General features: G+C 37.5%; 1 protein-coding gene across 1 annotated transcript in view; it reads right to left on the reverse strand.

Moving 5' to 3' along the window:
• Window positions 1–26,294, reverse strand: part of AXDND1 (axonemal dynein light chain domain containing 1) — a 79,478-nt gene that overhangs the window by 14,982 nt on the left and 38,202 nt on the right. The window contains exons 16-21 of the mRNA XM_070384863.1: window positions 24,543–24,777; window positions 22,417–22,618; window positions 21,931–22,024; window positions 18,194–18,390; window positions 17,091–17,187; window positions 6,191–6,301 (exon numbers count right to left, since the gene is read on the reverse strand). Coding sequence (XP_070240964.1) covers window positions 6,191–6,301; window positions 17,091–17,187; window positions 18,194–18,390; window positions 21,931–22,024; window positions 22,417–22,618; window positions 24,543–24,777 — 936 coding nt within the window. The remainder of the gene's footprint in view (window positions 1–6,190; window positions 6,302–17,090; window positions 17,188–18,193; window positions 18,391–21,930; window positions 22,025–22,416; window positions 22,619–24,542; window positions 24,778–26,294) is intronic.

Below are 26,294 nucleotides of genomic sequence, written 5' to 3' on the forward strand. Positions count from 1 at the left end.
GTTATTCTTTGGAACTCTGCATTCAGCTGGATACATCTTTCCTTTCTCCCTTGCTTTTCGCTTCTCTTCTTTCCTCAGCTATTTGTAACGTCTCCTCAGACAACTACTTTGCCTTATTGCATTTCTTTTTCTTTGGGATGGTTTTGGTCACTGCCTCTTGTACAATTTTACAAACCTCCGTTCATAGTTCTTCAATCACTCTATCAAATCTATTCCCATGAATCTATTCATCATCTCCACTGTATAATCATAAGGGATTTGATTTAGTTCATACCTGAATTACCTAGTGGTTTTCCCTACTGTCTTTAATTTAAGCCTGAATTTTGCAATAAGGAGTTCATGATCTGAGCCACAGTCAGCTCTCTAGGACTTGTTTTTGCTGACTGCATAGAGTTTCTCCATCTTTGGCTGCAAAGAACATAATCAATCTGATTTCCATATTGGCCATCTGGTGATGTCCATGTGTAGAACTGCCTCTTGGGTTATTGGAAAAGGGTGTTTGCCATGACCAGTGCATCCTCTTGACAAAACTACCCTTTGCCCTGGTTCATTTTGTACTCCAAGGCCAAACTTGCCTATTATTCCTGGTGTCTCTTGACTTCTTACCTTTGCATTTCAATCCTCTATGATGAAAAGGATATCTCTTTTTTGGTGTTAGCCCTAGATGGTGTTGTAGGTCTTCATAGAACCGGTCTACTTCAGTTTCTCCAGCATCAGTGGTTGGGACATAGACTTGGATTACTGTCACGCTGAATGGTTTGCCTTGGAAACGAAGTGAGATCATTCTGCCATTTACAAGGTTGCACCCAAGTACTGTATTTCAGACTCTTTTGTTGACTATTAGGGCTATTCCATTTCTTCTAAGGGATTCTTGCCCACAGTATTAGATATAATGGTCATCTGAACTAAATTCGCCCATTCCTGTCCATTTTCATTCACTGATTCCTAAGATGTCAATGTTCACTCTTGCCGTCTCCTGCTTGACCACATCCAGTTTACCTTGATTCATGGACCTAACATTCCAGTTCCTAACATTCCAGTTCTTTACAGCATCAGACTTTACTTTCACCAGCAGACACATCCAGAACTGAGTGTCATTTCTGCTTTGGCCCAGCTGCTTCATTCTTTCTGGAGCTATTAGTAATTGCCCTTTGCTCTTCCCCAGTAGGGTACTGAACACCTTCAGACCTAGGGGGTTCATCTTCCAGTGTCATTTTTTGCCTCTTCATAGTGTTCATGGGGTTCTCAAGGCAAGAATGCTGAAGTGGTTTGAAGTGGTTTCCCTTCTCCAGTGGATCACATTTTGTCAGCACTCTCCACCATGACCTGTCCATCTTGGGTGGCCCTACATAGGGTGGATCACAGTTTCATTGAGTTACACAAGACTGTGACCCATGAAGGGGCGAAATAAGTAAGTAGCTGAATTTGTGGATCTGGAGTTTAGATTGGAAGGCTGTTGATTATAGATAAAGATTTAACAGTTATTTGCATTTATTTCAAGCCAAGAAAGTAAATTATATTGCCAAAGGAGAACTTGTGAAATGACTAGGGGACAAGGCCTTATTTGGACAGGAACCTAGTCACAAAAAGGGTCAGGGAAGAAAGAGGAGACTGGAAAGGAGGCTACAAGTTGCCTCAGAAGTGTGAAAGGGTCACAAGGAAAAAGCGAAGAGAGAAGGAGTCAACAGTGTTGAATACCTCAGTGGAGTCTGCACAAATATTGACTAAAGACTGTCCTTCAGAAGTTTATTGCAGCAATATTTATAAAACAAAGTTATACATAAGCTTAATACCCACAATAGAAAAATGCCACTAAAAAATATAGTATAAACCATATAAGATATTTTATAGCTATTTTAAATTATGCTGTATCATTATGTACATGGTGTAGAAAAATAGTATATTAGGATATTTTTCCAAAATGAAAATACTTTTCCTGATAACACACTATTGCTATAAAATATTTGAACATTACAGAGAAATTAATAATCTCAACCCTCAGAGGTAACAACTTGAATCACTTTGTTGAATATTCTAGTCTGCTTTATCCACATATAAACACATTCATACAAATGAAATAATAATAAATGTTACGTTCCTTCATCTGCTTTTCTCAATAGCATATCATGGGTGATTCTTATTTCACTATATAATCATCTATTTTATCTGTATGGAATTCTACTACTTGAACATACCATAATTTATGAAAGTAATTTTCTATTGATCAGTATTTATATTGTTTCTTATATTTTGTTACAAATAATACTGTAGTTAATATCTTATATAGATATATGTTCAAATTATCAGATAGGCTACATAGTTATATTTAAACTTTAAAAGAAATAAGAGATCGAAACTATGAAAGATTACAAAAATAATCAGATTTGAAAAAGAACCAAATAGAACTTGAACAATTAAATTTCAAACTCAACAGAAAGCTTTAAGAGCAGATTAAACTCAGCTAAAGAGCAAATCAGTGAACTGGAAATTAAGTCAGAAAAAATCATCCAGGAATCAATGCAGAGAGGCAAAGAGATAGAAAATATGAAGAATTAAAAGACATTGGGGACAGATTCCAATATATATCCATTCAGAGTGAAGGAAAGGAAAGAGAAAATACAGTAGAGACAATAACTGAACAGTTGATGACTGAGAATTTTCCAAATCCAGTGAAAGATACCCAGCCAAAGATTCCAAAAACCAAGAGAATCCCAAGTAAAATTTAAAAAAGAAAAACTTCATCCACATTTATCAGAGTGAAGCTGCAAAATGCCAAAATAAAAAAGAATATCTTAAATGCAGCCAGAGAGATTAACTTCAAAAGATTTTTTGGATTTTTACTTATTGATTTGTGCCTGTGCTGCGTCTTCCTTTCTACATGGGCTTTTCTCTGGTTGCAATGACTGGGGGCTACTCTTGGTTGCAGTGCACAGACTTATCGCTGTGGCTTCTCTTGCTGGAGAGCACGGGCTCTAGGGTGCGCTAGAGCACAGGCTCAACAGTTGTGGTGCAAAGGCTTAGTTGCTCCGCAGTGTGTGGGATCTTCCCATACCAGGGATCGAACCCGTGTCTCCTGCATTGGCAGGTGATTATTTACCACTGAGCCACAAAGGAAGTCTGACAGCTGGATTTTCAATTGTCAGTTTGGTAACAACAAAACCTGGAAAACAGTGGAAATAGTATCTTCTATGTGCAGAGAGAAAATCATCCTAGAATTGTATACACAGCAAAAAATTTAAGAATGAGGTGAAAAAAAGACATTTTCAGACAACCAAAAATTGAGTTTGCCTTCAGCAGGTCCTCACTAATGAAAATTCTAAAGATTAAGGCAGAAGGAAAGAGGAGAAGAATAATTCAATGCAATTAGACAAGAAAAAGCAATTAAAGGCATAATAATTGGGGGGGGCGGGAAAAGAGGTAAAACTATTTCTATGTGTAGGTGGTTTAATTGAATATCTGGAGAACCCAAAAGAATTTATTGAAAAGCTATTAAAATAATAAGATAATTTAGTAGAGTCACCATACAAAAAAATTAAAATACAGAAATCAGTAATATATACACAGTAACCAATTAGAAGGTATAATGGAAAAGAAGATTCCATTTAAAATATCAAAAAATAAAATATTTAAGCCTACCTTACAAGAAATGTGCAAAATGAGAAAACGATAAAACATTATTAAAAGGCATACAGGTGGACATCCTGTCAGCCATATTCTTCACAGGACTACTCAACAGCATAAAAGTGTGTTCTAAGTTAGTATATAAATTTAATATCACCTGAGTTTTAAAGCATCATATATTTTCTAGAGGGAGATTATATAGAAGAATAAATAAACAAGAATAGCCATCAAACACCCCAAAAAGATTAGTGAGGAAGTGCTGGCCCTACCAAATATAAAAATGTATCATAAGGCCTCAATAATTAAAACACTGTGGTGATGACTAATGAACAGACAGATTAATATAAAATAATAGAAAACCCAGACACAGACTTAGGTTGAATATAGCTAGTTTCAAATGTTAGAAATACCATAATACAGAATAGTGGGAAGTACTATAATGCGGAGGACGTAACAGCCTTTCATACAAACTCAAAGACTGAACTAGGACCAGAAGGTAGGAAAAAAGCTACAAGGAAATGTCTATCATTTTGTTCAATAAAAGAATAATGTTCTAATAGTCACTGCTCACCAAAAACAAATGGACTAACTCTGAAAGTTCTCTATCACTTCAGATACTCAAATATAGACCTAATGATCAACTGTGTAGGTGTTACACTAAGATTCATGCATCTGATGGTTGGTTGAATTCAATGACATTTAAAATCCTTTCTGTTCTTAAGTCTTTGTGATTCTGTTTAGGTCTTGAATTTTTTCCTAGATCTGAAGTGCAGGCAAGATTATATCTATGGTACTTCATTAAGTTTCTAAAATTGTACTGTAATTTAAGATATATAATGTTAATGAAATCATTCAGTGGTTAATTCAAAATAATTCTGGCCAAGATCTGGGCAGCAAAAAAAAAAATGAGAATTTGTTAAGGGTGTACAACTTAGAAAGATGGTGTTTTTTTCAGTGTTTAAATGTAAAATAAGGAGTTCCCTGGTAGTCTACTGGTTACAATCAGAGCTTTCATTGTTGTGGCCCAGGTTCAACCCCTGGTTGGGGAACTCCCACAAGCCACATAGTACAGCCAAAATTTAAAAAAAAAAAAAAAAAATTAAATAAATGTAAAACAGAAGTCCTGCAAGTGTATAGACAGAAACTTCCTTCTTACACCCAAGAGCATTGACATATATGCCATCAGATCACACCTGTATAGTTTATGGCTCCAATAGCAACAGGAGCTTCTTCAGACTTTGCTGGAGACGAACTCCATCAGACTGAAGTAAAAATAAACGTTTGTGACTGCCATTGTGTGCTCAGTTGTGTCTGACTCTTTGCAACTCAATGGACGGTAGCCTGCCAGGCTCCTCTGCCCATGGGGATTCTCCAGGCAAGAATACTGGAGTGGGTTGCCATGCCCTCCTCCAGGGGCTCTTCCCAACCCAGGGATTGACCCAGGTCTTCCGCATTGCAGGTGGATTCTTTACCAGCTGAGCCACCAGGGAAGCCATTAGGTACATGATATTCATTGACTTGGGATCCTCAGTTAACAGGTGGTTAAAACTACAGGATTAACATAGCAATGTGGAGAGTGTTGAATGAGAGGGAAAATAAGCCAAGGAAAGAATATCAATATTTAAGAGGCAGGCAGAGGTGGAAGACTACATGAAAAGAAAGAAATAGGAGAAAGACGGAGTTTTTGTCTTGCAAAGAGAGATGACCAAAAAAGTGAATGGTTAACAGTATCAAATGCTACGGAGAAGTCAGGTTAAATATGGGATTGGAGACACCTGGATCTGACAGTAAGCTCACTGGGGGACTTTACATAGAGTTTTAAGAAAAGTGATTGTGCTAGGAAGGAAGGAAAGAAGTAGTAAAGGAGGAGAAAAAATCAAGGGACATATTTTCTCAGATGGAAGAGAGACCGTGATTATAGATTGCTAATACAGGGAGGCCTGGCGTGCTGCGATTCATGTGATCGCAGAGTCGGACACGACTGAGCGACTGAACTGAACTGAATACATTGATAAAATGGAATCATTAGAGAGGAAGGCATTAAAGATACTAAAGAAAGAAGACAATGCACATGAGATTAAGTACCCAAAGGAAGACATAACCTTGATGGGAAGACTGAGGCTAAGTGGAGAAGGAGGGGTGTGGGCAGAAGCAGAGAAGTCTGAGGAGATGCCTCAGGGAGTGGCAGGCCTCAGGGAGTGGCAGGCAGCTCCCCTCTGTAATATGTTGTGCCGCGTTCAGTCACGTCCCACTCTTTGTGACCCTCTGGACTATGTAGTCTGTCCGGCTCCTCAGTCCATGGGATTTTCCAGGCAACAATTTTCCAGGAGTGCGTTGCCATATCCTAGGAGGCAAAATCACCCTCCAAGAAAGTGAAGAGAGATGTTTGGGTGAGGACTCTCTTCTTTAGAAGAGAGAAGAGCTGCCAGTGCTCTTGGTCAGAACCCAAATTCTCATACAGTAAATGAATGAGGATTCAAAACATTGGTTGGAAAAAGTCAAGGTGCTCTTATCTATTGAAATACAGGAAAAGCGTGAATGACGACCAGTGCTAATGTATGGCAAATACCTCTTCTCCAAGGAGCTGCTGTTTTTCTTCATGTGTCAGTAACTTAATTTTTCTGCCTTTGAGACCAGAAAGGAGGTGAGAGGATGTGGTGATCCAATCATAACATTCTTTCTGAGAAGAGACAAAAGATAATCACTAAACAGAAAAAATCAGATTATACCAACTCATTTATTCACTTACTCCTACTGAGGAACTGCCAAGAGTAATTCCTCTAAATATAACTCCATTCAATTAACTTTGTGTCAGTTCAGTTCAAAGATTTGTGCAGAAGTGATTTTCTATTAATATAGACCTAAATCATATCATCTCTTATCAACAGGGTTTGGGATCTGGGTTGAAATGAGACAAGTAGTGAACTGCTATAAAATTAGAGGCAGAAAGGCTGTTGGATTTACTAAGGTCTAATGACTTGTCCCAATAAATGTTATGCAACTGACCAGGGTCAATTACATGACAATAACAGCAGCAAACACTTATGTAGCAGTCTGTTCTGTGCATTCACATTACTAACTCATTCGATCCTCATTATGAGACTATTACTAGCCTCATTTTTTAAGATGAGGAAACTGAGGAATAGAGCAGTTAAATATCTCGCTCAAGGTCACGTATATATTTACGTACTGTGCTTAGATTCTAATCCAGGTGGACAGGGCTCTTAACCATTACCAAAGTATTACTTTTCCTGCCCCCAATAAAGTGAGTGAATAGAGTTGAAGCACTTTTTTAGAAAAGGAACTCATCTCTTATCTATCAAGATAACACGATTGGTCCACAGCAGGTCTTATTCCCACAAAGGGAACAGAAAAACTACCTTTACTAAGATCTCCTACCAGCTAAGCTTTGGATTCAGTGTTTAAAAGATGCATTATTCCTTATTAGTGAGGAAAAAGCAGAGGGAACTAGGAAGCATTATTTCTCTGGGGAAGGGGATTTGGTCATTCACACCATCAAAAAAAAAAAGAAATTTTACCATGTGGGGAAATAATCACCCACTTTAGGTCCTTGAAGCAAACCATGCTGCTGCTGCTGCTAAGTCACTTCAGTTGTGTCCGAATCTGTGCGACCCCATAGACGGCAGCCCACCAGGCTCCTCTGTCCCTGGGATTCTCCAGGCAAGAATACTGGAGTGGGTTGCCGTTTTTCTTTCTCCAATGCATGAAAGTGAAAAGTGAAAGTGAAGTCGCTCAGTCGAGTTCGACTCTTCGAAACCCCATGGACTGCAGCCTACCAGGCTCCTCCGTCCATGAGATTTCCCAGGCAAGAGTACTGGAGTGGGGTGCCATTGCCTTCTCTGAAGCAAACCATAAAAAGCAGTAATATACCTCATATTTTTCTCGTGATTAAACTTTTATTGTGGAATTACTGTGAAAAATCAGAGCCAAAAAATTTTTTAATCTAATCTAAACCCTTGTATATAAATAAGGAATAGAAGACTCTTCAGACAAATAAGTTTACCACAGCTCTGTTAACATCACTAAGTTTAACTTTTGCATTCAAAGAGTTAGGTCAATGTCTTACTGCATATCAGAAAAGAGGATCAAACAAGGGAGATGAAAGTATTGGGTTCTAGTCCTTAGTTCTTCTAATTGGTTGTGGCTTCTTGAGTAAACTCTCAATAGTCTTCATCTATTAAAAACAGATGAAGCTGTTGGTTTACTCTAGATGACCCCTATGTACTGGGGAGCTGGTAAAATATTTATTTGTGGGGGGGATCCCTAATTTGTAGCATTTGTTGAATTCCAAAATATATACTCTCATAGGGCAATTTCAATGGTAGTCATCAATTTAGTATGTTATCACTGAATGCGGAGTTGGGAAGAGGTCTGCACAGTCAGCTCTTGTGAGGCAGCCTGAGCCTCCATCATACCACTGCCCCTAAAGATCCTTCCAGCCGCAAAATTTGATGCATATTTTAACTTTATCATACCTAGAACAAAAACATTTGTCAATTTTGAAAATAGTAATGACCTTTTAAAAGTTTTAGTTCTTCAGAGTTAGTTCACCATCCATGAGAAATAAACTATTTTCAGCTGAATTGCATTCTATAAAGCAGACCCTAGTCATTTTCTTACAAACTTCTGAGACATTGAAAATACTACCATAGAACATCCGGTGGGAAAATATCACTACGAGTCTTTAAAAAATATGTATTTACTTAGTTGGCTGCATGGGGCCTTAGTTGTGGCACACGGGATCCTTCCATTGTAGCATGGGGAATCTAGGTCCCTGACCAGGGATCAAACCCAGGCCCCAGCATTGGGAGTGTAGAGTCTTAGTCACTGGACCGTCAGGGAAGTCCCAATACGAATTTTTGATAAAAGTTTCAAGGCTACCTATAGAGTCAAGGAAGTTTTCCTAAAAAACCTTTAACACCACCTTTGATGAGCTAGATGGAGATAGCTCGGTTGCCAATCAATACACGTGGATCTCCTTCCATCAATACTCTGATTCTGATAACATCTGATTCAGGGCTGTTAATAAATGCTTCTGATGTGAAGTGACAGACTAAAATTCATGTCTGGGGAGAAGGAGAAGGTCCTAAATGTAAAGCCTATTGTAGAGGATCAAAAACAGAAGAACAAAAGGCCACAGGCTATAAGTGGTGGGTCTACGGTGGTAATGCAGTTATTAAGAATCCATCATCTCCAGGTCCCCCCAAAAGGGTAACAAAGCTGAGATCTCTGAGTTTACCTGCTGGAACACTGCAAGAGGCAACTCTCCAGCACCACTCTTCAAAGTCACACTCTTTTCAGAGGCCCAAATCCTCAAACTGGCAGTAGCATCTTGGGCAACATAAAGGTTACTGTGGCCCAAGGTGGATAGCAGGGTCTTGATAGATTACACAGGGCACGACAAGAAAGAATGGCATCAACTGCAGCCAGAAGTCAGTGTGAAGGGCACCAGCCAGAAGTCTTCTCATTTCTACCATGGTAGGTATTTCTTTGGCATTGAAAGGATTGTTCCTTCCCACGTGTTCTCAGAACTATCGGGTGCTGGTCAGTGTGTGTCTTCCACCAGTCTTGGCCTGCTGAAGGTTATCTCAGAAATCTTTCCAGGTAATCTCCTGATTGCTCAGATTATGAACAAACCCCAAGGCATCAGTGACTCTAAATCTAGACGCCTGGCACATTATAGATGACCAACCTAACACACTTGAAAAAAGACATCTATCTGGCTTATTCTAGGTTTTCAGCAGCTGCTTCAGCTGTAGTGGACCCAGTGTTGTAGTCTGACTGGATGCCAGGACTCTTTGATATAGTGCTCCTAAACAGCAAATGAAAGCATAAGCAAGTCTCATTCCCAAGTGAAGCAGCTGATATGCACTGAGATCATCTTTTTTTCAGAAATAGGCATAGAAGTAAGAATCCCAAGAACTGAGTCCTCTTGGAAGATGGCAGCCCAGCTGGGTGAGGTCCGAATGAATACACCAGGATCAGATGGGAGGCAAATAGGGTCATTAGTTGCTGCACTGCCTTCATGGTCTTGGGGAACTAGATCATTCCCAAGACTTCATGAAGTAGGGGATTATTATGGTAAAGTGGAGTATGAACCATCAGTAAGAGTGATCAAACTCCAGAGGATGCTGATTGAAGAGGCCTCCTGATCCAGAAACCAGTCCAGCATCATGCAACTCTCACATTTATCAGGAAGGAGCCCAAGAAATACCAGATTGTGGGAAACCATCATTAAGGTCAAATATCAGTCCTTTGGGTTGGCAAGATGTTCTTCTTCAAGGGCTGGAATGTGGCTGGGGTGTGCTACAAGCCACACAGCATCACAGTATGCCCACACTAGAGAAAGCTTCTCTGGAGAATCATCTTCTACTCTTCACCTTGTAGGATATGCATAAGGCCATATAAGTTCCAGAGTCTGATGTCATAAAGATTCACATACCCTTGTCCAGGAGACGAGGGGAAGACAGTAGTAGTCAGGATGGGGATGAATTTGAAATGAAGATAACCCTAATGAGAGGGGAACTAACCATTAATTTAAAAATAAAATAATGAGTACTGAGGCAGTTCCAGGGCAGGTGCATGGCTGTTAAGCCATAAACTAGCTTGATGCACCTGTTGAACGGCCTCAGCCTCAGGGTTAAAGAGGGGACAGATGCGTTTGGGAGGAAAAAAGGCCCGAGCATAGGACCAATTAAAGTCTTCTGGTGGAAGAGCTGATCCTCAGCCTTTTCTGATAACACCTTCCCAGTTTATTAATCTGAAATTGTTGGCAAAAGGATAGTAAATAAATGAGAAAGAGCTTAACAGAAGACCAAATTAGCCTGGTGGAAAGGATAGGTTCTCAGAGATGGTTAGGTCATGGACCTCCAGTCAGGGGCTGGGGTGAATTAGGCTGTGAATGGTCCACTACACAAAGCTCTCATAAAATCTCCTAATACGGGTTTTTGTTTTTTTTTTTTGGCAGCACCATGCAGCTTGCAGGACCTTAGTTCTTGACCAGGGATCAAACCCAGGACCCTGCAGTGAAAGCACCAAGTTGTAACCACTGGACCACCAGAGAATGTCCTGGATGACTTTATATAAGTCCCCAAGATCCCCTCACCATAACATCTCCCCCATATTGCTATAGCTTTAACATTTTTTAAAGATTTTTTTATGTGTACTAATTTTAGTCTTTATTGAATTTATTACAATATGGCTTCTGTTGTTTATGCTCTGGTTTCTTGGCCTTGATGCATATGAGATCTTGAGCTCCCTGACCAGGGATGGAACCCACACCTCCTGCATTGAAAGGCAAAATCTCAACCACTGGACTACCAAGGAAGTCCCCTCTATAGCTTTAACTTTAATGAGGAGATATACCTCAAAGTACCCTGAATCTTCATTCTAAAATCGCCCTTATCTGAAAATGCGGTCTCATCACATAGCTCTATCCCATTTAAGTAAATGAGAAATAAGGTGTATAACAAAACAGGCCAATGAGTCCCTACTAACATCTATGGCAGATCCAGCCTACCAAAACCAGGATATTCACTACATCTGGGTGGGTAGCAGCAGGCCTGAGAACATGTGAGCACACTTTAGATGCACAATATAAGGGCTACAAGATCCAAGAGACTGTTCAGTTCAGAGGCACACAAATCTGCTGGAAACAATGCCTCTGAGGTCTTCCCGGAAACAAAACTAAAAGACATTTCAGTTCCTAGATGAGAAGTAAAATATACCTATAAAAACATATTTCAAATACTAAAATATTCTTACTCTCCTGACATGTATGCCAGTTATTCATAGTGTTATTATTTTCAGTTTCTACTGAATGGAATTGCTATTTTAAAATTTGGATTTAGCATCTATATTTATGAAGTTTATTTCTCCTAAACTTCATTTGTAGTTTCATTTGACTTCCCTTGTACCTCAGTCAGTAAAGAATCTGCCTGCAGTGCAGGAGACCCAGGTTCAATCCTGGGTTGGGAAGATCCCCTGGAGAAGGAAATGGCAACCCACTCCAGTATCCTTGGCCTGGAAAATCTCATGGACAGAGGAGCCTGGTGGGCTGCAGTCCATGGGGTTGCAAAGAGTCAGGGACAACTGAGCGACTAACACTAACACTATTTCTCCTATAATTTACTGGGGTTAAAAAAAACTTTGCCAGCTATATGAAATAAACTGGGGAGAGGTTCAATCATTACCTATGCTCTTAAACTGGCATGGGGATTACCTGCTCCTTCAAAGTCTGAACACATCTATGGAGTCCAGGCAAAATTTTGAGGTTCATTTTCAACAAATGCATCAATTTCTTCTCTGAAAACTGACCAGTTTTATCCTTCTAAAATTAATGTTACTGTATATTTTCCTAAAATTCTCCATTTCTTAGAGATTTTTAAATTAGTAAGATATTACACATAAAATTTTGTTATAATCCATTTTTAAAAAAACTGTGAGATCTATTATACATACAGAAGAGCATAAAATCACAGAATTTAAAGAGAACAGCCATTTAAACATCAAACAGACCAAAGAACAGAAAACTGACTACATTCTATACACCAGTCCTGATACAGCATAATACAATATCCATTCTACTGTTTATGGGCGGGTCTCAAAATCATAAGCTCAGCTATACTTTATGTGCATGTACTCAGTCGCTTCAGTAGTGACCAACTCTGTGCGACCCCATGGACTACAGCCTGCCAGGCTCCTCTGTCCAGGGATTCTCTAGGCAAGAATACTGGAGTGGGTTGCCGTGTCCTCCTCCAGGGGATCTTCCCCACCCAGGGATCAAACTACAGTTCCTGCACTGCAGGCGGGCTCTTTACCCAACTGAGTCACCATACCTTATAAAACAAGAAAAGGAAGAGTAAATTAAACCCAAAATAAGTAGAAATAAGGAAATAATAAAGAGCAGTGTGGAAATTAGCGAAACAAAAAAATAGAAAAAAATTTGTAAAGGCAAAATCAAGTTTTTGAGATCAAAAAAATAGACAAATCTTTTTATAGACTGATGAGAAAAAAAAGAGAAAAAATACAAATTTTCAATAACAGGGACAAGAGTGGACATCCTATAATTATTAAAAGGATAATGGGGAATAATGTGAGCAACTCTGCATCAATAAATTAGACAACTTAGATGAAATTACAGATTCCTTACAAGACCAAAGCTAAGGAGCTCTCTCAAGAAGATATAATAGCCCTATATGCAGTAAGGAAATTTCCTTATACCCAGTAGAGAAACTGGCTAGCCTTGTATCTGAATAGCTCTATCTTTGTAACTTAAAACTTTCTCACAAACCTAAATGACTTCACTGGTGAATTATATCAAACATTTAATGAAAAAATAATTTATAATTCTATACAAATTGCTCTATAAAATAGAAGAGTAAAAAACACTTTCTAACTCATTTTAAGAGACTAACATTACCCCTAATATCAAAACCAAAAATACTAAAAAACAAAGTAAACTACTAATATATAATCAGTATCTTCAAGAACATCAATGCAAAAATTCTACACAAAACTTCAACCAATTGAATTTAGTAATATATAAAAAGATAGTACACCATGATCAAGTGGGGTTTATACCAGGAACGTAAGGTTCATTTAATATTCAATTCAAAAATCAATCAGGGACTTCCCTGGTGGCCCAGTGGTTAAGAATCTGCCTTCCAACGCAGGGAACATGAGTTTGATCTCTGGTCAGAGAACTAAGATCCCACATGCCCATGGGGCAACTAAACCCATGCACAACTAGAGAACCCAAGCACTGCTACTGACCCTGTGTGTCCTAAAGCCTGTGGTCCACCAAAGCAGCCTGTGCGCTGCAACTAGAGAAAGTCCACGCACACAATGAAGACCCAGCACAGTCATAAATAAATAAATAATAAAACATCAATCAATGTTAGTGGTCATGTTAAAAGACTAAAAAAGACAACTCATCGACTGTCTCAGTAGAGGCAGAAAAAGGATTTGATAAAATCCAACATTCAACATTCACTCCTGACTCTAAAAAGATTTTTAACAAACATGGAATAAAAATAAAGCTTCATCAATATGATAAAGGACACCTAGGAAAAGCCTACACCTTCCATCCTTCCATTATACTTAAAGACGACAGGATAAATACTTTCCCCCAAACTATAACAAGGATGTCTGTTCTCACCACTTTTACTCAGTCTGGTACTGGAGACTCTAGTTAGTCAAGAAGTCAAGAAGAAGAAATTAAAGGCAGGTAAACTAGAAAGAAATAAATAAAACTGTCCTTATCTGCAGATGATATAATTATGTACATAGAAAATTCTAAGGAATCCAGGGTAAAAAAAAAAACTTCTTAGCAGGGATAAGTGAGTTCAGTAAGGTCACAAGATATGAAATAAATATATTTTAAAAATCATGATACAATGCTCATTGTAGCACTGTGCTCAATAGCCTAGACATGGAAGCAACCTAAATGCCCATAAACAGAGGAATAAAGATGTGATACATATATATATACACACATATAACAGAACAGTACTCAGTCATAAAAAGAATGAATTACTGACATTTGCAGCAACATGGAAGGACCTAGAGATTATCATACTAAGTGAAGCCAGATAGAGAATGATAAATATCATATCACTCATATGTGCAATCTAATTAAAAAAATTTTTTTAATCATTCTTAAAAAATGATACAAATGAACTTTTACAAAACAGAAAGTCTTACAGATATCAAAAACAAGCTTACCAAAGGGGAAAACATGGGGAAGGATAAATCAAGAGCTTGGGATGAACATACCCAAACTATTATATACAAGATAGATAATGAACAAGGACATCCTATAGAGCTCAGGGAACTCTACTCAATATTCTGTGATCACCTATAAGAAAAAAGAATCTAAAAAGGAATGAATAGGGACTTCCTGGTGGTCCAGTGGATAAGAATCTGCCTGCTAAAGCAGGGGACATGGGTTTAGTCCCTGATCTGGGAAGATCTCGTGTGTCACGGAGCAACTAAGTCCATGGCACCACAACTGCTGAATCCCGCATGCCTAGTACCTGAGCTCTGCAGCAAGGGAAGCCACCACAATGACTAGAGAAGGCTTGTGTGTGCAGCAACATGGACCCGGCACAGCCAAAAATACATAAACAAACACCTAAAAAGAATGAATACATGTATATGCATGACTGAATCGCTTTGCTGTACACCTGAAACTAACACAACATTGTAAATCAACTATACTCCAATAAAATCAAAAATTTTAAAAATCAATGATAATTCTGTTACAAAAGAATAATAAGAAATTGAAATTACAGAATAATATAATTTGTAACAGTACCAAAATATAAAATACATAGGAATAAACCTTACAAAGACCTATATACTGAAAACTACAAAACTTTGCTGAAAGAAATAAAGAACTTAAGTAAATGAAGAGATATATAATTTTCACAGGCCCAAAGACTCAATACTGTTAGGATGTCAGTTCTCCACAAATTAATCAATAGATAAAATGTAATCATAAGAAAAATCCTAATAGGTTTCTTTGGAAACATTGATAAGCTAATTCTAAGAACTTCACATATGGAAAGCAAAGGACCTAGAATAGCCTGGGCAATCTTGAAAAAGAACAAATTTGGAGGATTTACATTACTAATCTCAGAACATTATAAAACTATAGCAATCAAAACAAAATTGATAATGGTGACAATGTTGACATACAGATAATAGAACATAGTAGAATATCCAGAATAATATCCATATATACGATCAATGTGCTGTGCTTAGTCGCTCAGTCGTGTCTGACTCTCTGGGACCCTATGGACTGTAGCCTGCTGGCTCCTCTGTCCATGGGGATTCTCCGGGCAAGAACACTAGAGTGGGCTGCTGTGCCCTCCAGATTTTTAAAAAGATGAAAAGGCTTCTGAATAGAGAAAGGGTAGTTTTTTTCAACACACGGTGCTAAACAACTGGATATCCAAATGCCAAAAAGTGAACTTCAACCCATATCTGGCACCAGAAAAGAAAAAAACGGGTCATTCAAAATGGGTCACAGATCTGAACCCACAAAGCTTAAAACTATAAATCTTCAGATGTTACTATACAAAATTTTTCTTAGATAACAATACCAAAAGAAGACCCATAAAAGAAAAAAAATGATAGATTGGACTTCATCAGTTAAGAAGTTCCCCTTTTTCAAAGACATTGTTAAGAGAAGAAAAGGAAGTCACAGACTGAGAGAAAATATTTCTAAATCACACATCTGATAAAGGACTTTTATCCAGAATATATAATATACTTTCAAATTCAATGATAACAAAACAAACCAATAATAAAAGGCCAAAGATTTGAGCAGATATTTTGCCTTTTTTCCATGAACAGTTTATTAATTTTATTTCACTTGTAACGACTTAAACATATCAAGTAACCAGTAACCAAATTATAAAACAATTGTATTTTTTTAGCACTTTTCCAGTTTTACTGATATATACTTGATGTATAACACTGCACATGTTTAATATGTACAACATAATGATTTGATATATGTATGTATTGCAAAATGATTACCACAACAAATTCAGTAAACATCTATTACCTCAAATAGTTACATTTTTTTTTCTTGTGATAACTTTTAAGATCTACCCTCTTAGCAGCTTTGTACCTTTCACCAAAGGAGATGCAATGCCAAATAATCCCATGAAAAGATGTTCAACATCACTGATCATGAAGGAAATGCAAATTAAAACTACAATGGCATGCCACGAGCCACTTACTGGAATGTCTAAAATTGAAATCACTGTCTGAAACAAATTTTGGTGAGGGTGTGAAACAACTGGAACATTCATATACTGCTGGCAGGAACGTAGAAGACAGTTTCTCAAAAAGCTACAAACGCAAGCCATATGACCTAACCATTTCTAGATACTTATTTAAGACAAATGAAAGCGGTGCATATGTATGTGCATATCCATTGAAGCTTTACTTGTAATAATAAAAAATGGAAATAATTCAAACGTTCATCAGCAAAGAATGGTTGATAAATGGTGTATTTCCATTCAATGAGATACTGCTCAGCACTAAAAAGCCATTTTGACAAAAGCAACAGTGCAAATCTAAAAATAATTCTGCTTGGTCAAAGAAGTCAGACAAAGAAATGTATATATTCTGTATGATTCAATTGATATAAATTCTAAAACTTGAAAACTCATCTTTGAGGTTAGAAAGTGGATCAGACGTTGCCTGGGACAGAACAAGGCTGTAAGGAGAGATTATAAAGGGGTACAAGGAAACTTTGAGCTTGTTGGATATGCTCCTTTTTCAATCATAGTGATTATTTTACAAGTGTATGTACATTTTAGAAATTATCAAATTGCACATTTAAGTATGTGCAGTTTGTTGTAAAGCAATTATGCCCAAAAAGTCTACTTAAAACAAACAAAGCAAAAGTAAGGGGAGTATAGAGTTATTACCTTCATCTTCTCCAGTTCATTAAGCTCCTTATCAGGATTTTTTTCTAAGTGACTTGCTTTATTCACAGCCATAGCTACTACCAGCTCTTTGCAACAACTGAAAAACACACACACACACACACACACATACAGAGCATCACCTTTTTATTGCTGGTTTCTCTTATAAATCCAAATACAGTGGAAGTTTACCATAATAATTAAGCTACTGATTGACCACAGAATAATTTGTTTCTTGCTCAGTTTCTCAGTCCTATCCCCCCCCCCTCCATTCAAGTCATGTTCAACCATTGGCAACACTGAACGGAAATGAAGGCAAAACTGGCTAAATTGTAAAAGCAACTTCCCAAATCTGAAGTAATCATAGTGACAGTATGCTTCCTAGTTAATAAAGTACAGTTTTATAGACATCTTCTTCATTCGATGGGAATCTTCGAGCTTTTCAGATATAAGGCTTTTTCCCTCTTTTTAAAAAAATTTATTTGTCTGCATTGGGTCTTAGTTCCTGACCACAGGACCTAAGACACAGGTCTTAGATCCTGACCAGGGATCAAGCCCAAGCCTCTGGCAATGAGAGCTCAGAGTCTTAGCCACTGGACCACCAGGAAAGTTCCTCACTTTTTGCTTTTTTAAAATATGTTTTGGTTGGTGTTTAGTAAAACATATAAAAGTATACATTCAATTTTGCATGGAATTACATATGCAAATTACACTTACTCCCCCCACAATAGGTGCAAAACTGTAATTTATTTATGCAGCTGGTTTGGTTTGTTGTTTTTTTTTGTTTTACTTCTCACTCCCACATACATATACACTTCCTATCCTGCTTATGCTAACACTGTTTTCAAAGGAATTCTAAAGTAATTAAGAAAACACCAAAATTTCACATTTCAACAGGACAGTGTTGAAGCTAGCTTAAAAACTGACCTAGTATTTCTTTCAGGGTTTTAAAACAATCCCTTATTGCTACTACTAACTGCCCTTCTCTCCTCTGCTTTTTTTTTTTTCAATTTTTATTGGAGTATAGTTGATTTACAGTGTTTTTCCTCTGCTTTATGCCATGTTTAATTTTCAACAGAAATAATACAATAACCAGATAGTTTCACCTGCTCAAATAGCTGGAATATTGGGACAACTTTTTTGCCAGGGCCATTGCATCTAGCTCTAACTTGGCAATTCCGAGGTCACGTTTTTCAGCACTGTTCTCCAGACTTATGAGAATATCTGGATCAGGAAAGTCAGGTATCATTAAAATCAGCAAATTTACCATCCACTGGATCATGGGTATATGCAATTCATCCATCTGTTAAAAAAAAAAAAAAGATTATAATATAAATGACCCACTTAAAATAAATCAAACAGCAAAAACCATATAAAGTTTAAAATAGAACTGTTTTGTAACAAATCAATTATCACATCAATCCAATCGATTAAATCCTTAGATCAGAGTCAGGTCTTTGTGAGGAACAGTGTCAGGCCTTATTGAGGACCATAGGCTTTAGTGAGGAGCTGATACAAATTAAATCAGTCAAACCAAACTAATGAATCTAATCTACTCAATCCAACCCTTCAATCAAATCAAGCCCATCAGGGGATTTAGTGAGGACCAGAGTTAGGGGGCACCCCACTCCAGTACTCTTGCCTGGAAAATCCCATGGACGGAGGAGCCTGCTAGGCTGCAGTCCATGGGGTCGCTAAGAGTCAGACACGACTGAGCGACTTCACTTTCACTTTTCACTTTCATGCATTGGAGGAGGAAATGGCAAGCCACTCCAGTGTTCTTGCTTGGAGAATCCCAGGGACGGCGGGGCCTGGTGGGCTGCCATCTATGGGGTCGCACAGAGTCGGACACGACTGAAGTGACTTAGCAGCAGCAGCAGTAGCAGCAGAGTTAGGGGAAGGGCAACTCTTCCTGAGAAAGAGTTAAAATGACTACTACCTTTCACAAGTCAAAGATATTTTCCCCACAAAAACCCTGTTGCTTCTCAACTACACTAATTCTTCTTAGAGAATTAATTCTCTAAACTTTTCTTTCATACATCAATGGCCTGAATGATACTGTCATTTTTGCTTACATAAAATATTAATAAGTCCTTAAAGCATGCTTATGAAATAAACAGTCATATTTGTTATCTTCATTTCAAACCTATATTAAAGAGACTAAATGACAGAAACAAGGTCATGCAATACTTCACAGATGAATTTAAAATTAGAATAAATTAAACACAGAAGAATATCTTTTACTTTCACAAAGATACGGAATCATTCTCTTTAATTAGATGGAGAGTGAAAATGATTTTTATAATAAACCAGATTTATTGTGATTCGGATACCAAATTCTTAGGAGAAATTTTAAGATGAAGTGTTTTATAAAAAGGCACGCTTGTTTCAAATTTACTGATCTTTTCAGGGATGACAAGTGGCAAAACAGCCATCTCCTAGCTGATATTAAAAAAAAAAAAAAAAATCACAATTCAACCCTTCAAAATATAATTGATGTTGGGATTTCCCTGGTCCAGTGGTTGAGACTCTATTCTTTCAAAGCAAGGGGCACAGGTTTGATCCCTGGTTGGGGAACTAAAATTCCCCATGCCTCATGGCACGGCCAAAATTATTTTTAATATATAAAATTGATGTTAACAATGAGTGAAAGAAATTTGGGCTTCCCAGGTGGCACTAGTGGTAAAGAACCTGCCTGCCAGTGTAGGAGATGAGGGTTCAATCCCTAGGTCAGGAAGATCCCCTGCAGGAGGGCATGGCAACCCACTCCAGTATTCTTGCCTGGAGAATCCCATGGACAGAGGAGCCTGGTGGGCTATGATCCACAGCATCACAAAGAATCGGACACAAGTGAAGTGATTTAACTGCACCCACACAAAATAAATTTATGCTATAGAGCAGTCATTTTGAAAATGGACAGTTGGAAGGATTTCCATCTTGGTTTGATTTTGTTGCTGAAAATGATATATGGCTCACTTTTTAAAACTCTCAAATTCATATACTTGAAAATCTGGAAATAAGTTTCTAATTGTTTTAAAATCTTACAAATAAAGTGTTTCAATTAATTGCCAATCTTTTGTTTAAAAAAAGAAATGCTGCATTGTCTCATGTTTATAAAAACAACTGACTGACATTATGGCAGATGGAAAATTTTACTATAATGAATTTCTTCAATTTGGATCGCTTCTTTGCAAGCTATTATTTTAGCAATGACAGTCCTTTAAAAAAAAAGTAACAAAGTAAACTGAACTTAGAAGCAGACCTTCAGATGGCTTTGTCACTAAGCATTAACCTGTGCTTATAAAAAAAATTATGAAGCCTGTTTGATCACATCAGTTTTTTTAAAAATCATTACTAAAAATAATTTTAAAATATTATTCATCTCATCTCTTTTGACTAGTCATATATATTTTACAATGTAGAAAAAAAGTCAATAGAGTAAGTCTCACATGTAAGTTAGAAATGAATTGTTCAATGATTTTTTGCTGATAGAGATACACAGTAAAAAATCTTTGAAGATTGGTTTTACTGCCAAGCAGCACAGATTAGATGAAGTAAAGATATAAAGAAAAAAACAAACAAAAAATATCTGGAAGAAAGTGGATCAGAAAGAAAAATGAATGGTGAATGAAATAAAGATAAAAATTTTCCATTTTTAAATACTTATACCAATTATTATAGATTAATATGGATATATACAATTTCTTGAGAAATATATAATCTTGCAAGTTTTATATTCAGTTTAACTACATTATAATCTTATAGCATCAAAATGGAGATGTATGGAGAAGTATATAAAGGTACTTTCTAAATAATCCTATATTATAAAAACTGAATTCCATAATATTAAAAATTGAGACTATGATTCCCCAGAGATAATCCCCAATAGTAAACTGAGTATCTCATCAAAGAAGGTGTTAATGTAGCAACACCATAAAACATTAGCAATGTTGGAATGTCCTTTCTTACTTCAAAGAAATATTTATTGAGTCTCACTATGTGACAGGCACTCTCCTACCCTTTTTCTTCTTACTTCTGGTTGTGTTCTAAATCAGAAATTTCTCACGGGTCTGGTGATCCCCTGTATCCATATTTCCAGTCTTAACATATTTGCTCCTCAACTCTTGGTGTTTCTATATTTACAACATGCTCACAGGCTGATATAATGCTTCATAAGTAGCATTCCCATATAACACACTGATCTCTGCCTTTCAAATTCCTAATTTAAGCAATATTAAAATTAGCTAAATTCATTTTATCAATTTTGTAACATCAAATATTTGCGTATTATACTTACTTATAATAAGAGTCTCCTGTGTAAATTTAGATTATAATTAAGACTAGGAAGTGGGAGTAAATATAATAAACTAAGACATCCATTGGAAATTACTACTTCATGTTGTGATAGTTAAGAAGTCCACAGGTTCAGTTCCTCAGAATGGCAGGGCAAGTCCCTATTCTAATAACTATAAACCAATTGTATTGTAGCATTTTGTCTTTCTTCCTAGAAACACATTTCTGTCAGCCCTTCAGCTAGTCAAGGGCACCAACATAAATCCTTAAAATGATTAACACTATTGAGGGAAAATTTTTTTCAGTATACTGAGTAAAGAGTAAAGATAATAACTGGATCTCAAAAACTTTTTATCATTGCTGAAACTTCATTCCAAATGCAGTAACATACCTCATTTAAAAATCCACTGAAAATCATTTGAGTAATTATGTAAGTTCCCATTTTGCCCTCCCAATCTCCTACTTCAATTAGCCATGACTTGGTTTTTCCCTGGAAGAAAACTCGCAGCCAAGGCAAAAAACAATCTAATAAATTCCTGCAAGTACATACTTGGCGCTGAAGTTCCATGTTACCATTGTTAATCTCACCGCCTATCTTCAAAAGCCACTGTTGAATCATGTTAAATATATGTGTTTGTAGTTCCCTGAAGGGAAAAGCAAGTAAAATAAAGGTAAGTGACTTACTTAAGAGTATAAAAGTAAATATGAGATAAAAGAAAGAATTTCATTTGGCTGGGCCTAGTAAACTTTGGCGTGGATAATTGTTTGAGAACTCAGAGGAAGGTGAATCAAAGCCCTGAGATATTTGGTAGAAAGGCTACTCACTGACAACCTTCCTAACCTCACCTCACATTAGCCAGTCGTGAATAATGTAGACCTTACATTCTCTCACCCTCCAGCCCCCAGTCAGATGGCTTTCTTCCTGGGAGGAACAGGATGTCAAGGTTTCTCATTTGATCCCAAATACCCATTATTGAGGCTAAGTACTGAGAAATGGGGACTCCTTTCTCCCCAGCAGATAGCTATGAGAACTTACAGGCCAGAATCCATATCTATGTACTGCGGAACAGTGCCAATAATGTATAACGATGAATCCAACTGAGACTTCATCTCATTAATTTTTTCATTAAGTCCCTCCCATTCTTCAAGAAGCAGGTCAGGAAACTCCAGGAGGCTTTCCAACTTGAAAGAACAGAATTCAAAAGAACTAATCAAAGTTGGGAGAATTTTAGAGGTACCTGGAAAAGTGAGAAAATCATTAACTTTCGGAAGTAGTTGTAAGTCTACTATTTCAATAATAAATTATGAGATCCTAATGGGTAGGGCGGAAAAGGCAATGGCACCCTACTCCAGTACTTTTGCCTGGAAAATCCCATGGATGGAGGAGCCTGGAAGGCTGCAGTCCATGGGGTCGCTGAGGGTCAGACACGACTGAGTGACTTCACTTTCACTTTTCACTTTCATGCGTTGGAGAAGGAAATGGCAACCCACTCCAGTGTTCTTGCCTGGAGAATCCCAGGGACGGGGGAGCCTGGTGGGCTGCCGTCTATGGGGTCGCACAGAGTCGGACACGACTGAAGTGACTTAGCAGCACAATGGGTAGGGGCATGTCTTCTTTTAGTTTCTTATTACTCTACAGCTTGCCTAGCAGAGAATCTTGCAAAGAGTAGCTCCTAAACAAATATTTAGTGAATAAAAACTATCTAATCAGTGCTTTTCTAACTGATGGACTATTTTTATTGATGATAGTTTTTACTTTGTCTTATCTTCTTGGTGGACAATGAAATGCATTAAACACAGAAACCATGAACTACAGTTTCTGTTAAAGGCATTAATTTACTGAGTTATCCTGTTAAGAAGACAATGATGAAAAACAGCTTCTTCATGATTACAGGATAGTTAAAACAGAAACAAGAACAGATAATAGTTCTTGAGTCATTTTTTAGCTCTTTGTTCAGGTTTACATATAGTTTTGGTCTGCTGCTGCTGCTGCTAAGTCACTTCAGTCGTGTCCAACTCTGTGAGACCCCAAAGACAGCAGCCCACCAGGCTCTGCCATCCCTGGGATTCTCCAGGCAAGAACACTGGAGTGGGTTGCCATTTCCTTCTCCAATGCATGAAAGTGAAAAGTGAAAGTGAAGTTGCTCAGTCGTGTCCGACTCTTCGCAACCCAATGGACTGCAGCCTACCAGGCTCCTTATCCATTGTTCAGGTTTACATATAGTTTTGGTCTGCTGCTGCTGCTGCTAAGTCACTTCAGTCGTGTCCAACTTTGTGAGACCCCAAAGAAAGCAGCGCACCAGGCTCTGCCATCCCTGGGATTTTCCAGGCAAGAGTACTGGAGTGGGTTGCCATTGCCTTCTCCGAGTTTTGGTCTGAATAAGAAGCAAGTCTAGATCCTAATCTTTGATTGATTCACTGTGACATCACGGCAGAATACCCTTTCCAAACAAATGGTGGTGGTGGTGGTTTAGTCTCTAAGTCGTGTCTGACTCTTGTAACCCCATGGATTGTAGCCAACCAGGCTCCTCTGTCCCTGGGATTACCTTTGTCTAAACTCATTTGCAAAATAAGAAATGAAAATACTCCCATTTCAAAGATATATAAAGAGAAATAATTTTAAAAAAACCAACTTTTTCTTGTCCTTGATGAAAATATTTTCACTGCCTTCATCAGTAATCTTTTAGGAGTTTTCAAAATGACTTGTTAATAAATGACTTCATTTATTTTAAACCATTTACTACCTCGTTGCACATGTTTATGAATACACTGAAAGTGAAACTCTTTGCAACCCCATGGACTGTAGCCTACCAGGCTTCTCTGTCCACAGGATTTTTCCAGGCCAGAGTACTGGAGTTGGTTGCCATTTCCTTCTCCAGGGGATCTTCCCAATCCAGGGAGCAAACCTGGTCTCCTGCATTGCAGGTAGATGCTTTACCATCTGAGCCACATTAAACTCATCAAATGATATATTTAAATAGATGCATTGTAATGAATTATGTCTCAATAAAGTGATACTTAGTGCTTTATTTTGCTTGATTTTTAAAACTAAATGTATTATTTTGATTTTCAATATTAATTGTATTGAAACTAATAATTAGTATTAAAATGCTTTATACTTTCAAGCCATCTAATTATCATTACCATTGGTTTTTTCCTTACCATTATCCCCATTTATTCTTATTTCAAATTCTTTGTAGAGTCTTGCTATATTTTTCAAAATTTCCTCCATGAGCTTCTGCTCTGGTGGTATATTTCCCTCCATACTTTTATGGCGACCAAATATCCCAAGCCCAATATCTGTCCAGTTTTCCTGTAACCGTTTAATAATCTTGAGAGAATCGTATTTTGACACTAGAAGATCCCCAGAAAATCTGTCTCTGTCTTCAGTCAACATCTGGAGAGTGAAAGGGGGATGAGGAAATTAGTACATTATTCACTAATGACTTCATCAAAGTCTACTCAGGTGACTCCCAAATATTCTGGAGTTATATATCTTATTTGTCATATCATTTCCTCATATGACATACATTCTATTATCAAAATTAAAATGAATTTAATTTTGATACTCTATAAGATAACCCATAGTTTACCAGGATGAAATAATTATATTCAATCCTATGTAGGTAAAAATATTAGTGAGAGGCAATTAAGCCTCAGAGAGCTGAGCATGTTTAATCACTATTTGCTTTGATAAGGATGTAATATTTCTGTTTATATGATCCCCACTATACTGGGAAAGTTCCTAGAATGTATAAGTTTTCGTTTGTTTAACCCGAAGTACAAGTGATATACCTGAAATATCAATAAGTATTTGTGGAAAAAATAAGTTACAATTTATATATAAAGTTTGCCATTATTCCAAGACTCAGATAGTGTAAACAAATCACCCACACTTATTAGCAACCAGTATTGGAAAGCATTGTAGCAGAGCAATTAAGAGACAGACTCGGCCATTTATCATTTATAGGTAACTAAGGCAAGTTACTTAACATTTCTAATCTTCAATTTCCACATCTGGAAGATGGGGGATTACAGAACCTGCCTCAGGTGGATACAATGAAGAAAAAGTATAATAACATATGGAAAGCACCTTCAGCCTGACAAGTTAATGAATGAAAATTACTACTATTCCTACTAAAAAAAAGAAGCATGATTTTTTCAATTTTATCCATGCAATGTCAAACAGATGAACATTTAAAAAATGTAAGTCGCTGGTCTAATTATTTGTACCAACTTGCTGACCTCTCACTTATGAAGTAGCAGGCGAAAGTCAAATTTCCCAGGAATATCTAGGTTCCTTCTGTTAGGGGAAGCACACTGACTAAAACTGCCCACCCTGGCCAGGCACCATAGTAACCATCTGCATGAGTTGCTTTACAACAGGAGGTCCTGGTAAGGAACATGGAACTAATAAGCCATCACTAACAGGAAGAGTTCAGGAAAGGTCAAAAGGAGACACCACATGTCTGACCACCTCCCAGAATCCTTTTCTCTTGCATCCATCTTGGCTGAACAAGGAGTGCACCTCCAGGAAGGACTCTGAGTCAGAATGATTGGCTAAAGACAATCCAGAAATTAACCCCAACATCATAAAACTGGAGACTGCGAGCCAAGTGGCAGAGCTGTTCTCCTGGGTTCCCTTACCCTACTGCTCTCCACCCGGGTGCCCTTTCCCAATAAAATCTCTTGTTTTGTCAGCAAAAAAAAAAAAAAGTCGCTAAACTAACTATACTGTATGTATGACAACAAACATTTTCAATTCTGCTCAAATCATTCCAAAAGAAAAGAAAATGGTTTCTTGGGATTGGATGAGATTTCATTAGGTCATGAGTTTGATGTTAACATTTGGAGGAATTCTTTGGCTACCTGATGTGAAGAGCTGATTCATTTGAAAAGACCCTGATGCTGGGA

Source organism: Bos mutus, chromosome 16 (assembly GCF_027580195.1).
Source record: "Bos mutus isolate GX-2022 chromosome 16, NWIPB_WYAK_1.1, whole genome shotgun sequence".
Taxonomy (NCBI): Eukaryota; Metazoa; Chordata; class Mammalia; order Artiodactyla; family Bovidae; genus Bos; species Bos mutus.